Genomic DNA, 16,016 nt, shown 5'->3' on the forward strand with positions numbered 1-16,016 from the left:
GAGTTTCTTCGTGTCCTGTAACTGTAAGAGGCAGTAATAATTTGAGGAGCTGCATACTTCCTAACCTCATTTTCCTCTCTTGTTTTGTCCTCACCATCTCCCTATTAGTCTTGTCTATCCTTTTGCTTTCAACTGCCCATTTCCTATGTACACAGACTACAGCCACCCTTTCCTGGCCAAATTTGTTCCCTGTTTTCTGTCCAAACCCTTTGATGCCTGCAGCAGGAGGATCTCATTTCCACTGCTCCTAACAACCCTTCTGGTTCAAGGTGATACAACTTGAAATTACTGTAGATAAAACTCCCACGCTGGTACCTCTCTTAGCAGTGCAGTACCACTCATGTAATTCTAACAGCAGAATTGACCCTGGTATTGCTGCAGGTTTGAGGAAAATCAAGAGGCTGCAGAGAATTTGACTTTCTAGAGTCTAGTTTGACTCTCAGAGCTGATTACAATAAAATAAAATTACAGGAAAGCAGGATAAAGGTGATAAGCTTCAGGGAGGAGGAAAGAAGTTCAGTGAAAAAGCTGTAAGGGGAATGCTACTGGCAAGGAATTGAGAAAGGGAGAATAGCTGATATTTGGGGCAAAAGAAATACAGGAAAAATTTTTTTTTCCCTGGCAGATAAAAGTGCTAGCAGATTATTCATGTCCTACAAGTAACATCCCATGTGCTGCCATTATGCTAACCTGGGAACTGAATTCGTTTGAAATTGAAATTTTTATACGTTTTCAGAAAAAATATAGCATATGCAACAGTTAAATGATATAAATTGAGATGATGCATTCTATCTAAAGGATCAAAAAAATTAATTCAAATGTTTCTTGCAGGTTTAACATCTTTACTTCAGAACGTAGCTGGAAACACAGCTTTATCAAGTGGAATTGCTTCTCATAGCACTTCGACATCCCCAGTCAACACCACAGTTTGCAGTATGAAAGAGAGAAATGTCCCCTCCAATACTTCACCTTTTGTTGCCAAAAGTTTTGGTTTTTCTCCAAATTCATCTGTTTCTGAAGTCTCTTCTACTTCAGTAATCAAGACCTCCATGGCTCATAGTCCAGGTCTTTCCAGTTCTAGTTTCAAACCACCAGTTAATTCTCATGGCTTCACCAGTCCTTCCCGGTCATCCACAGAAACCTCAATGAGCCAGTCATCAGAGGTTTCCAAGACCAAGACAGAATCAGAGTCTTGCTCACCAACTAGTCTAGAAATGAAAATTCATAATTTTTTAAAGGGAAACCCTGGTTTTAGTGGTTTAAATTTGAATATCCCAATTCTAAGCAGCTTGGGAGCCACTAGTACCCCATCTGAAAGTCACTCATCAGATTTCCATCGAGGTCCTACTAGCACCTCGGTGGACAATGTAGATGGAACACCAGTTCGTGATGAAAGGAGTGGAACACCTACTCAGGATGAGATGATGGATAAACCAACTTCAAGTAATGTGGACACCATGTCTTTAATATCTAAGTTAATAAGTCCTGGATCATCTACACCGAGTAGCACAGGATCACCACCACAGAGCAGAAATGACGATTATTCTGAAGAGCTGTCTAATTCTGTGCCTTCCTATAGACCTTTCTCTCTCGGGGGAAATTCCTCACCAGCAGCATATGGACAAGCCTCTGATACTGTGGAAAAATGCTCTTCAGTAATGGAGTCTTCGCAAGAGAAATTCTACCCAGATACATCTTTTAAAGAGGATGAAGACTATCGTGACTTTGACTATTCAGGGCCCCCACCTTCTGCCATGGTAAATCTTGAGAAGAAACCTGCAAAATCTATTTTAAAATCAAGTAAGCACCTCGATCCAGCAGATTACCAGTCACTGATGTCTGGTTTTGGTCATCAGTCTCAAGAGCTTGGTGTGCAATCTACTTTTCCTCCGACATTAGGGTCTGTACTTGATCAGAAGAGTTGTGGTCAGTTGCCATCTTCGCCTGATATGTATGGAAATTACAATCTAAGGGGAAGTGATAGAGGTCCAGACAGGTCACCATCACCTAGTAAGAGTGACACATTTTTCACACCTGACTCCAATCATAGTAGTTTGTCGAAATCTCTAGTACATTCTGGTTTGCCCCAGAATCAATATGCAGACTCCCCTCATTCAGTTCCTAATAGACCACTTTTCCCTACTCAGAATACACCTTCTAGTACTTCTGTTAGACCCCCTGTTTCTAACATGGAGACACCTCTAACCTCAGCTATTTCTGCAACTTCAACTATTGAGTTTAAGAATATGCTGAAAATTGCATCTCGTAAACCTTCTGATGACAATCAGACTCCTAAAAGCACTGCAAATGAAGGGGCTCTATCTAATGTAAGTCAGACTGGAATACCTGCTGACCAGCAGCAGCTGCCGGAAGAGCATTATCGCATAGAAACTAGAGTATCCTCATCTTCTTTAGACTTGCCTGATAGTACTGAAGAGAAAGGAGCCCCTATAGAAACCTTGGGTTACCATAATGCCAAAAATAGGAGGCTGTCAGGAGAACCCATTCAAACAGTAGAATCTATCAGAGTCCTTGGGAAAGGGAATAGAGGACATGGACAAGATGCGGGTAGATTAGGTTGGTTTGAGATGAGTAACGCCGGGAATTCTTTTGATAAAGGCCCTTCAAATGCCCCTGAACTGCCCACTGTGAGTGGAAACAGTGGACTAACTGGATTTAAGAACCAGCACACACCACACTTTCAGGAAAATGTAAGCAATTTCAGAGCAAATAATTTCAGCACTGCTTTTGATCATCATGGTCCTCCTCCACCGCCTCCGCCACCACCACCACCACCTATTGCACCTCCCATAGAGCATGGAACTCCTTTCCAGAGAGAACAAATTGGCCCACCCCCCTCTGGACTGCCTGCTGCCCCACCAGCAGATCATGGAAGTCTCTTTACCAGGGATCACATTATTCCTCCACATATGCCATCAGTGGAGCATACAAATCCTTTTTCAAAAGAGACATCAGCCCCGCTGCCTTTGCCTCTTCCACCTGTTGAACATGGTGGTATTCCTTTTCCACCTGTTGAACATGGTGGTATTCCATTTCCTGTCCCTCCTCTCCCTCCTATAGACCATGGAGTAGTTCCATTTTCTGTTCCCCCTCCACCACCTCCAGTCCCACCTGTTGAGCGGGGGGGTATTCCATTTTCTCCCCCTCCTCTGTTAGATCATAGTGGTATTCCATTTGCAAAGGATCATAATACGCTGCATCAAGGAGCAATGAATGAGCATTTTAATTTGCATCCAGGACCTCCAGGCAACCTTGTGACCCCTTCTCAACAAGACCATGGATGTCCACCCCTTGGTAGACTTCAAGAGAACCTAACCCTACCTACACACATGCGAGATCAACATGGACCATCCTTTAGCGGTCATCCTCCTTCACTTCTTGGCCCACCTCCTAGAGAAAGTATGCATCAGAGTGGAATGATGAGAAACCCACGGCCAGATTTTAGGCCCAGGAACCATTTCCAAAATAGAGACCCATCTCGGGGCTTGAAAAGGCCTAGGCCCCCTTTTGGTAGGGGACCTCCATATTTTGCACCAAAACGGCCATTTTATCCTCCTCGGTATTAAACCAGAGACTTACATGGGAGATCTTATAAATGTTTTTCTAGAGCAGCGGGTGCAGAGGTGTTTCCTTTTAATTCCTTGGGGCCCTGAGAACCTTTGTTTAATTTTTTTTCCAAGCTATTCAGGTGACATAAAGCTAGAAAAATGTTTTATTGCCACCTGGGAGGAAAAATAATCTTTTAACCAAACATGTATTGATGTTTGGGATGTTATTTTGACTGATAACATTTCTACATAAGCTCCTGTTCCCCCTTTTGTTCATATGCCTAAGAAAAGGGAAGGGTGGGGACCCTGCTTGTGTTGCTGAAAGCTGACCAGCCATCTGATTTCCACAACCAGTGATGAGTAGTAACCCTTCCTTGTGCCTTTTGCTTGGGATTTCAGTTAATCTCGATCTCTTCCTCAATGATCTCTGCTCAGCGTCGTCTCTGCCTGTGAAGCAGTTTGAAATATCTCGAACACCACACTGCTTTCCATTGTCCAGCTAGGTGAGTCATGGTGACAGGAATAGGGAGGTCAACTTACCTTCTACCATTTTTTTTCTGGTTATTGAAATTTTGTGTAGAAAAATGATAAAATACTTTTACACCACCAGTTTCTTCTTGTCATTCCCTCCCACTTGTCTCCTTATGAATGAAGAAAAGCTGCTCAAATTAAATGGTCTTCACCAGGCTGCCACTGAGTGTCTCACAACTTCAGCCACTTTATGATAGATTCCAGCTTGTGATTCATGGAGTATGGTTTTGGCTGCCTTTTTTCTCCCCTGTTTTTTTCCCTACTTCCCCCCTCAGAAAGCTGTCCCTTGTTCAGGAATGTGTACAAACGAATATATGGGAGAGGGAATTAGCAAGTCATAGAAAATACACATGCACATATGACCATTTGTATCTCTATGGAATGGGAGGAGGGGGTGGATGGGATGCATGCTTAGCTCTGCAGTATGTTATGTGCTCACACCTCTCTGCACATATGATTTGTTTCTTGCTTCCAGATTTTCTTCTGCAGGTACTGACAGCTTCTGGAATGGGATAGAAGGGAAGGGTTTGCCATTAATTCTGTAGTCCTATGACATATAACCTTTTACAGAAGTGCAGCATAAAAATGAAAAGTTAAATTGTGAAATGCAGCAGAATGGCAAATTTTGGCATATTCTAATAATGAACATATGACAGAGAACCCATATTTGAAATTGGAATTTTTTCACAATATTCTTCCCTGTGTAAAGCATACATTCTGGAAACTACATATTTATGTTGAGAGTATGAGGAAAAAAATCAATATGGATTAAAATGCCAGTCTATATAACATTCTTTTGTAAGTAGAAATATCTGGCTCACTTGTATATATACAGAGTTATATATATTTCCACCAAGTTAAACAGAGGCAACTAAATTGTGTAAATTGTGTTACAGAGCTAAAGCATAATATTGAAAGAATATTGTATAAAAGTAATAACTACTTCCTTTAGTAAGTCCTTTTCACTTAAAAGTCTTCATTTTAGTACATGCAGATTTCCTCTTCACATTTTGTGCATAACCTGGAGCAAAAAATTTCATAATTTGTAATAGATACTGAAATAGCATGCAGAAGAATTGACGAATGAGCATTGCTCAAACTAGATGCACTTTGCTGCCTTTTGTTCTATCTTACAAATGAACTTTTACCCTGTTGTGAGATAAGATGAAAGACAGCAGCTCTGTACATTTAATAGGTCTTGGTATTTTTTTTGTGTGTCTGCTGTCATTACTTCTGCATTTTAGTGAGATCAAGTTGATTAATCCAACGTGTCTTCTCAAACGTACTCCTGTGAGACAAAGGAAGAATACAATTCTGGGGGGGGGGGGGGGGAGCACCAAATTGAAAAGCTCAGTAAATGAGCCTATAGCATTGAGTGGCTTGACCATTCATCTTCATGCGTGAGGTGATAGATACTCTTTGCCCTATAACATATAATCACTTTGTATGTATGAAATCTCTCACTGTGGAGAATAAATATTTACATACGATAAACCCATTCCCAAGTCTTAAATTTGTGCACAGAGCTCTTAAACATACTATGGATGACACTTTTATGCAGAGGTAATAGTGTTGTCAGTGGAATGTTAGCTAACATTTGATTTCTCAATTTTATGTAAATGATAAATTTTGTTTTGATTGGTGCTTGAACCAGGCTCAAACACTGGGAAATGTACACATTCTTTGTAGCGACCCAGTTCGATGTGATATGTCCTTTAAGTTGCATATAGTAGTAAAGAAAAAAAGGGGAAGTTTCCTGATAATCTAGGAAGTTATAACACAGTATGTGCACTTTTTTGTTCATTTTGCAATTCAGTTTATAATATCTTTCAAGAGTGGATGAGAAATTTCCTTATTGATACAGTCATTTGAAACCACTTTTTGGAAGTGCAGCCTTGCCAAGTTTATCACACATTTCTCACTAGTGGAGATTAAAAGAAAAAATTAGAGACCATCACCCAAAACATATTCTAATTTAAGATCTTTAACCCTGATGTTAATTCTTTCTGTATCTCACCTTGGTGGAGGAAAAAGAATGTAAGTTTAGGCTGGTGACAGATGGAGAACGCAGTATAGATGCTGCAATGTAGTGTAATGTTTGTCCTTTGCTTTTCAAAAACTGAGCAGTCAAATGGAAACGTGCTCTCCTGCAAAACTGGCTTCTGAGCATTTGCAGACATTTTCCATATTTTCAATGTAATATAAGAGAAGCTTTTCCACACAGCGTTTTTCTAAGTGTACTAACTAGGACTCTACCTTTCTTAAGCAGAACAACATCAGTTAAGGTATAAACCTAGTAGAATAATGTGAACATGCCAATTTTTTTTGCCCCACAGGAGGGATTAACCTGCATTCTGAAAGTTGGTCTGTCACAGTAAAGTGCAGTGTTAAGTGCTGTATATACTGACTGCTTTTTCCCCTCCAGTGCTTGTTAAGATGCATTAGTTACATTGGATTTGATATTCTCAAATGTTAAGTGTGGTGGAAGAGGATGCCTGCAGTTGAGACAGATATTAAAAGCAACATGTTTATTAATACAATTAATAAAACAAACCACTCTAACTTCTTTGAAATTCTTTTCTTTAGCTTACACCTGGAATGTATAGGTTGATGATAGAATGTAAAAGATTACAATAACTGCGGTCCATTCACAGTTTAGGTTCAAGAAAAGGACTTGCAGCAAGGCCTTCTCTTTAGTGCATATACTTATTTTCTCTTGTACATTCGGAAAGGTTTTTTTAATGGAAAAAAACATGATGTCACTTTCTAGCCATGTTTCAAGAAGAATCAAGAAAGAAGCTTTAATCTGGATGTGTTAAATAAAATTTGTACTCTGGTTACAAGTATGCTGTGCTTCTAGAAGAACTGGAAGTTGTATGTAGCTGTTGCAAGTTAGAGCAAAAATCCAAGATTTCCGTGAAAACAGTTTGTGTTCTTGGAGGGAGAGGGATTTACTTTGTGTTAAAATTTAATAAAAATGCTCTCTGTTTTGTGTGGTGTCCTTTCAAAGGAGCAAACCATTTTCTCTCAATGCAACCACATCACAGACCAGCACATTACTCTGTGATGCTTTAGACTCCATGACATAAGGGGTTAGCTTTAACAAATTGATGCCTACAGCTATGTTTTTAGTGGTTGTATATACTATGTAACTTGGCTTCACTGACAGTAGCATGTAAATGTTGATTTTCCTTATGCAAAAGGTATTTGGATTCATGATTACCTTAAAACCATCAGTTCTGAGATTGTATGTTAAATGTATGTTAACATGTTCTTTATAATAGTTACAGCAAAGTTATGAGATCATTAAATTCATGTAGTTTTGGTTGTAGCCACATCATCAAATGTGATGAACGATTAGGGTATGGAGGTTCATGTCAGATCAGGTGGGACAGAACGAATCCTTAGGGGGTTTACTCCAATACATGTATGAAGATGACCTATTTTTCTTAAGGAAATCAAAACTACATCTTCACACAGGAAGTGGGGCAAATTGGGGCATGGTTGGTGCATCCCTAAGGATGATTGATTGCACCATTCTGTTCTCAGTGCTTCTTGCCCAATGAATTAATTATTAATTAGGGCAGAAGCTCAGTCTATAGTACTTAAGACTGACAGGTCAAAAGAATTTCAAAACTCCTTTGCAAAAGTGAACAAATTATTTTTTTCGCTCTACATGCCAGAAGTGGAAGCTTGTTAATACAAACTCAACAAAGTGGGATAAAATTGGCAGGTTCCTGTAATTTTCAGCACGTTTACCCTATAGTTGGGTATCCCCTCCCCATCCTTTCCCACCAGCATCACAGTAGGTGAGTCTAATCCCATCATATCTTGGAAGTTAAGTATATCAAGCCTGACTCATGCATGGATGGAAGATCACCTGGTGCTGTATGTTACACGAGGCAACAGCAGGCCACTACAGTATCCTGCATGATCATATGGAGGGATGCCATTATTTAAATGTATGAGAAACAGTCAATGTACATAATACCACCTCACACCTTGTTGGGTTTGTATTCCACTTGTCGGCCAGATTCACAAGTTTTGATAGCTACAGAATGACCAACAATAATTGCTGAAATTTGAAGGGTCGTGTATAAATCTAATCAAGGGTTTTTATTAACTAGTAATACATTCTGGTAAAATATTGGATTAGAAGACCTATTCATTGTGAGTTATTTGTGTGCACAATTTGCCTTACACTTCAGTATCACAGATGACTGTAATAGCAGTACTCAGTGTTTCATAACCTTAGACCCCCCCCCCCCCCCCCCCCCCCTTTATCCTGAGGTTTTCATAGCTGATCATCCTTACATTTGGCTTTTGATGATGATTTAAGACAGTCATATTATGAAAGAAGATCCCATGCCTCCATTAAGATTTCCTGGTCCCTTGTATTCAGATTTCCTTCTCAATGATATATTAGTATAATCATGCTGTAACTTTTGAAGGGAAAAAAAACCTTTAAGAAATACTTACGAATTTGTTTAAAAAAATTTTGATACAAATGACAAACCTCTCTGAAATGAATAGTGTAAGAGATTTTAGCAGTCTTTTTGATTGGTGTTTAGTACAATCAGACCTTGTATTTTATCACACCAGCTCTGATGAGCATTACTGCCTGAAGGTCTAGCTTGGTGTGTAGCAAGGGTCCCAGGTAATAACCAGATTATGAGAGAAGAATAAGAAAAGGTTCACTTAACAAGAATCCCTTTGCAAACCACTTTTGACTGGTTTATGTGGATTTATATTGTGTTCTACAGAGATCTTGAACTTAAGTTTGCCTTTGGTTAGGAGAATGAAGCCTGATTTTGCTAGCTGAAGAGAGGCATAACATCGTTGCATAAGCTAATATTTTCTCACATTATCCGAAGAAATTGTTTTTTTAAGTTTACCTTTTAAGCACTGATTTGAAAAATAGAGTAATGCAATTTGTTTCACATGCATTTGTAAATGGCAAAACCAGATTAACACTGACAGTATTCTTTTATATCCACTAAGTGCTGGGATATTTTGTTTTGTAGATAATCTTCGGTGTGCAGGGGCCTTTTTGGAGATGGGAATCACTAATTCTCTAAATATTGACTTCCCCCTTTGATGTTGGTGTTTGGAAATTGACTAGCCACTGTTCATCAGGGAGGTTGGTTAGCTCAGGTTTGGACTTTGGTGACGGTAGTATGTAATGGTTAAGTTGAAAGCATAGTAATGAAACTGTCAACAAAACACACCAAAGAGAGTGTTGCTGCTTGAATTGTGGATTTATCAATACGGTCTTTCATTTTGTAACACCAGATCAAAGTATCTTAACTTGAATACCTTTAGGAAACAGTGAAATAGAATTCTTTGTCACTTAATGACCCTTGATGCAGGCATTCTGCTGAAACATGGGCTGTGTCTGGTCTTAAATTTTGTTTCCTCTACCCCTTGATATGGCTGACTGTTTTTTTTTTTTGGTTTGTATAAGTTGATGATATACCAGGAATCCAGCCAGTCAACATGTATTTGCTAATCTAGACTAAAAGTTACTTTTTGTACCAATAATTGCTTCTGTCAAAGTGCCTTTTCTTAAACTAAATAGCACTTAAGGGTATATCAGTGCTTATCCTTGAAGGCTTTCATCCTTTAAAATTTTGATTCGGTTTACTTTTGAAGTTTAGTGTTGTAACTATCAGCTTACATAATTTCTTTTGTGAATCACATTTCCTTTTGAGGAGGGTGGAGTCTATTTTCCCTTAGCTTAGAGCAGGAGTTCTCAACCCAGTCCTCATGACACCTACCAGTCAGATTTTCAGGATACCCACAATGAATATTCATGAGATAGATTTGGATACCCTGGTATGCAAACTTATCTCAAGCATATTCCTTTTGGGTATCCTGAAAGCCCAACTGGCTAGGTGTGTCCTGAGGACTGGGTTGAGAACCCCTGGCTTAAAGGATGTGTCTTTGTTGTTCTTTGGATGAAAAGAATGGACTAAAAGAAACTATTTGGAGTCTGCTGGTTAGTCAGATAAGTAGGATATGTCACAAGTGGGTGATACCAGCCGTTGGTTTAAGTTTTTCTTAACTCATACCTCTCCTCAGTTTTTTCTTTGCACACTCTCAAGCAGGTAGATTTAGCATTCTCAAGCATTTCTGCTCCTTTTGTCCATAAAAGCAAAGCACTTTTTGTTTTGCCCTTTTTTTTTTTTTGCTTTCATTTTCTTGCCTCAACTCCCTGTGTCCCCCGCCCCCCCCCCCAAAAAAAAATTAATTCCTCATAATTTTCTTCCATGATTTGTTTGTTTGGTGGCTATCCTTTTTAATGTGCTGGACAGCAAGCCCAGCTCTAAATGCTACACATCTGCAAGTACAAAATGGCTATAACAGAGACTCTTAACCTATGTCTTCATTGTATGGTATGGGCTATGATGTTTATACCTGCAAAATGAGCATTGGCCTTCATGAATGCCTGGAATCATCTTTGACAAGCCAGTCTTCATTACAAGGAGAAGCAGAGGCACAAAAACAAAACGTATTCCCCTGAAGAAAAAGTCTCCATATTTTGTCTGAAACTGGCTAAGGAGAGATGGTCTACACAGGGAAAGCGTGGAGGATGCTGTATAGAGCAAGGACATAACACACAATGAGTACTAAAGATTGGACACAATGGCACAGTGCCAGTCATTTGGATATAGAAAACAATGGGATTTTGCCACAGAAAGGAATACAGCCACGTTGAATGGTGATGTCATCCTGATACCTCCATACCAGAGCTCTTGACCTCAAGACGCTTTTGCCCTCTGAGCATTTGTGGGCATACCTGAGCTTGGTCAGGTCCCTTCTTTCCTCAATCAGTATCTTAGCTGCTACCATGAGAAGTGTAATTTGGTGTTGCGCTTAGTGGGGAAGGAAGGGAGTGTGTGGCTGCATTCCCCTACTATCTACGGAGAACGCCTGGTTACAGGTAAGCAATTCTTTCTCCACAGATAAGTAGGAGAAATGTAGGCATGCTGGATGATAGGTCCAAAACTGAGGGGTTGCTATTGTATTCTTTATACCTATGACCCGAGGGACTTCTTTGGCTTGATGGAGATGGAAAGAAATAATAAGCAAAGATTATAGAAAACTATTCTTCAAATTACAATGTCCTTTGACCCCTGTTCTAAGCAATAATGTTTGGTAAATTTTGCTGCTTTGAAAATGCCACTGATGTGGCTCTGAGGTTAAACATAGTCACCATGGCTCTCAGAGAACAGGTGCTCACTTTGGTAAGTAGGGATACCTCGGCATGCCAATAGAATATGATACACTCTGAACCCCAGATTGATTTCTTATATTTGGCTGCTAGTAGACCAGGATTATTGAGATTGAATGATGAAAAGCTGTGATGTATGCGCAGGGTTTCAGTCTCTCATAGATACTGAAAATGACTCTCTTGCAGTCCAGTGTGTGAGGGCTCTTCCACTGGTGGTGAGCATAGTAATGGAAAAAAACATTGAATTCCACCTCCGTTGTCTGTGCTTCCAGAGATGACTGGTAGAAACTTATGGGTGGGTACATAGGCTTACCTGGCTGGAAAAGAATTAAATGTATGGTGGGTAAATGATTAAGGCTTGGAGCTTGCTAACTGTAATGGCCAGATATTATAGCAAGAAAGAAAAAAGTCTTCTAGGTAAGATGCTTAGAGATGACTGACCCGTCAATTTGAATGGGAGATCCATCAGCTAAGTCAGCACGATTAAAAAAACCAAAAAGCTCTATACCCTTTTCCCCCTAGTTTTAAAACTTAAATTTTCTGCCACAGCATTAACAGATAGTCACTAGAAGGCTCAGTAGAACCTAGTTTGGCCTTAGAATAAAAATAAAAGAGATGCAATCATTATTAACTAGTTTCCATAGTGTACAACCCTTTCCCCCAAAGTTTAAAAACTTAAATTTTCTGTCACATCATTAACAAATCGTCTCTAGAAGGCACAGTAGGGCCTAGTTCAGGCTTAGAAAAAATAAAAGAGAAGCAAGCCTTATTAACTGGTTTCCGTAGTGTACAAGCCTTTTCCCCATAGTTTTCAAACTTAAATTTTCTGCCACAGCATTAACAGTCTCTAGAAGGCACAATAGGATCTAGTTCAGGCCTCATTCCCACCCACCCCTACCTCAACGCTTCATTTATAGTCAATTTTGATTAGGACAGGGGACTCTTTAATTGTTTAGTTTCAGAGAAGCAAACATTAATAAATTACACCAATCTTAATGCTCTTTATATACATCTGATATCCCTAGTATTTTAAGAAGTTTTAATTAAACAATTCTGCAATACTAAGATGCAGACAGTGGTCCAGCAGCGAGAGGGGAGCTATCCAGTCTTTTGCATTGTGTGTCACATGTATGATTATCTCCCAGTTGGTGAAAAGTGTGTGTGTTTCAATTAAAAGAGATCTTAGCTATCAGAGAACGAGTTTGTTCTCTTGAGGCTAGAGTAGCAGAGTTGTAGGAGATGAGGGAGACAGGTACATAGAGGAATCCTACCTCCAATTTGGTAGCCCTTGTTCTGCCTTGGAGGAAGGAGGCCTAAAAGGGGAGCATCACCCTGGTGCAGCTGGAAGTAATCCTGTAGCCAGGACCAGCACACCAGGGAATGCAATATCCTCTCGCACCAAGGATGTGTCTCCAGGAGCTACTGCCCAGGAGAGAAGGGTTAGGACAGCTGTTGTAGCTGGTGATTCGATTATTGGGCATGTAGATGGCTGGGTGGGTAGTAGACATGATCGCCTGGTGACTTGCCTGCCTGATGTGAAGGTGGCGGACCTCATGCGTCACTTAGATACGATTTTAGTCCTGGGGAGAAGCCGGATGTCTTGGTACATGTGGGTACCTGTGACATAGGAAAAATGTGGGAGAGAGGTTCTGGAAGCCAAATTTATTCTCTTAGGCAGAAAGCTCAAATCCAGAACCTCTAGGGTAGCATTTTCCAAAGTGGTACCCATTCCACGCGCAGGGCCCAAGAGACGTGCAGAGCTCTAGAGTCTCAATGCATGGATGAGACAATGGGTGCAGGGAGGAGGGTTTTAGATTTGTAAGGAATTGGGAAAGGGGAACCTATTCCGGAAGGATGGGCTCCACCTTAACAAGGGTGGGACCAGGTTGCTGGCATCGGCATTTAAAAAGGAGATAGAGCAACTTTTAAACTGGAACCTGGGGGAAGGCTGACAGACATTCAGAAACGCATGGTTTGGAACAAGGTATCTTTCAAAGATATCACCAAAACAGAGAAGATAGGGTATCCCGATAGCGGGGTTGCAAAAGAGACCATAGTAGATCAGACCTTTAGTAAAAATCAGACAAAAGATTGCAAATTAACACGTCAACTAACGAGCAATAGATAAATAGGAACAACAAACAGTTTGAAATGTCTATAGGCAAATGCCAGAAGCCTAAAAAAATAAGATGGTAGAGTTAGAATATATTACACTTAATGAAAAATTAGATATAATAGGCATCTCTGAGACCTGGTGGAAGGAGGATAACCAGTGGGGCACTGTCATACCAGGGTACAAATTTTATCGTAGTGATAGGGTGGATCAAATTGATGGAGGGGTAACTTTGTTAAGGAGGGCTTTGAAACAAATATATTCTGCAGGAAACGAAACATCTTGGAATTCCTATGGATTGAAATTCCATGTGTAAAGGGGAAAAGGACAGTGATAGGAGTGTACTACCATCCACCTTGCCAGGATGAACAGATGGATATAGAAATGTTATCAGAAATTAGGAAGGCTAAACTGGGCAACACAATAATGGGTGCTTTCAATTACCCTGATATTGACTGGGTGAATGTAACAGGGCATGCTAGGGAGGTAAAATTCCTTGAAATCAGGTTCTGCTTTATGGAGCTGCTAGTACAGGAGCCAAGAAGAGAAGGAAAAATTCTAAACCTTGTCCTCAGTGGACCGTGTGATCTGCTGCAGGAGGTAATGGTGTGGGGCCGCTTGATAACAGTAATCATGATTGACTTTGGAGAAAGTACACACAGGAAATCCAATACATTGGCATTTAACTTTCAAAAAGGAGACTATGATAAAATGAGAAGAACGGTGAAAAAAAACTTAGAGCAGCGGCTGCGAAACACAAAAATTTTACATCAGGAATGGATGCTGTTTAAAAATATAATCCTGGAAGCCTAGGCCAAATATATTCCATGTATTAAAAAATGAGGAAGGAAGACCAAATGACAGCCGGCATGGTTAAAAAGTGAGGTGAAGGAAGCTATTGGAGCTAAAAGAAAATCCTTCAGAAAATGGCAGAAGAAACTGACTGAAAATAAGAAACAGTATAAGGAATAGCAAATCAAATGCACAGTACTAATAAGGGAAAGAGAGACTGAAAAAATTTGCATTGGAGGCAAAAACATCAATTTTTTTTGTAGGTATATTAAAAGCAAGAAGTTGGCAAAAGAATCGGACCGTTAAATGACCGAGGAGTAAAAGGAGCAATCTGGGAAGACAAAGCCATAGCAGAGAGATTAAATGAATTCTTTGCTTTGGTCTTCATCGAGGAAGATTTGGGAGAGATACCGGTATTTTATTGATAAATTACTCGGCACGAGCCGTGTTTCGGCATCAAATGACAGGAGTTCTTTGATTTTGCGGCTGCACATTATGACAGTCTCCTTTGGCTTTGGAGTTTGTCTTTAACCCCCTCCATCGGAGGTTTTGGACAGATACAATTTGAATACTATTGATCACCGTATTATGGCTTTGGATGAACACAAATCTAAAATCTTTTTACAGTTGAACCTCGACCCCTCGGCTCGTGTCGGGTCATTTATCAATAAAATACTCCTATTGTCTCAGTCTTGAAGGCCCAGTGTTGCTTTTTTTGTTTGTGTACTTTCTATATGCTGTTTACCCTGTTTGGCTTGGAGAGATACCGGTACCAGAAATGGTATTCAAAGCTGATGAGTCAGAGAAACTCAATGAAATTTCTATAAAAACCGGAGGATGTAATGGCCCAATTTGACAAATATCAAATCTCCTGAACCGGATGGTATTCATCCCCGAGTACTGATAGAATTGAAAAATAAACTTGCAGAACTATCTACTATAATAAAACTCACCCTCAACATTCTGAGGACACTGGCGTCAGTGAAGCCAAGCCCTGACTTCCTTCAAGAAGGTTCGTGGTGGTGAAGCCACCAAAATTGCTCCGGGCCCCGCCCTCGAGGGCGGAGCTATGGCAGAACAACGAAGGGGTTGGCAGGGAGGGAGGCGGAGGGGTGGGAAATCGCTCCGGGCCCCGCCCTCACGTCAAACGTCATGACGTTGGGGGCGGACCATGGCAGAACAATGAAGGGGTTGGCCAGGGAGGGAGGGGGGGTGTTGGCGACGAAAACCTTGCTAGCGCCCATTTCATTTGCTCAGAAACGGGCCTCTTTTACTAGTTGTTAATAATATGTAATTTATCTTTAAAATTGAACGTGGTTCCAGAAGATTGGAGGGTGGCCAATGTAACGCAGATTTTTTAAAAAGATTCCAGAGGTGATTGGGGAAATTATAGGCCAGTGAGTCTGACGTCAGTGCTGGGCTAAATGGTAGAGACTATTATTAAGAACAAAATTATATAATATAGTCAAAGGCATGGATTAATGAGACAAAGCCAACGTGAATATAATTATGGGAAATCTTGCCTCACCAATCTAGTACATTTTTTTGAATGGGTGAACAAACGTGGGTAACGGTGAGCCAATTGATATTGTGTATCTGGATTTTCAAAAGGCATTTGACAAAGTACCTCATGAAAGACTCCAGAGGAAATTGGAGTGTCATGGGAGTAACTAGTTAGGTAATTAAATTTCCTGACGACATAAAGTTATTCAAAGTTGTCAAATCACAAGAAGATTGTGAACAATTACAAGAGGACCTTACAAGACTGGGAGACTGG

General features: G+C 40.2%; 1 protein-coding gene across 3 annotated transcripts in view; it reads left to right on the forward strand.

The window, feature by feature from the left end:
• Positions 1–16,016, forward strand: part of RPRD2 (regulation of nuclear pre-mRNA domain containing 2) — a 145,992-nt gene that overhangs the window by 90,064 nt on the left and 39,912 nt on the right. For 2 of the 3 annotated variants that reach the window (XM_030188296.1, XM_030188297.1), the window contains one exon: positions 832–7,588. In XM_030188296.1, coding sequence (XP_030044156.1) covers positions 832–3,587 — 2,756 coding nt within the window. In that variant the 3' untranslated portion in view covers positions 3,588–7,588. Of the gene's footprint in view, positions 1–831; positions 7,589–16,016 lie in introns of those variants that run through there. The other variant, XR_003940045.1, reaches the window with a different exon arrangement.

This window comes from Microcaecilia unicolor, chromosome 14 (genome assembly GCF_901765095.1).
Source record: "Microcaecilia unicolor chromosome 14, aMicUni1.1, whole genome shotgun sequence".
NCBI classification, from domain to species: domain Eukaryota; kingdom Metazoa; phylum Chordata; class Amphibia; order Gymnophiona; family Siphonopidae; genus Microcaecilia; species Microcaecilia unicolor.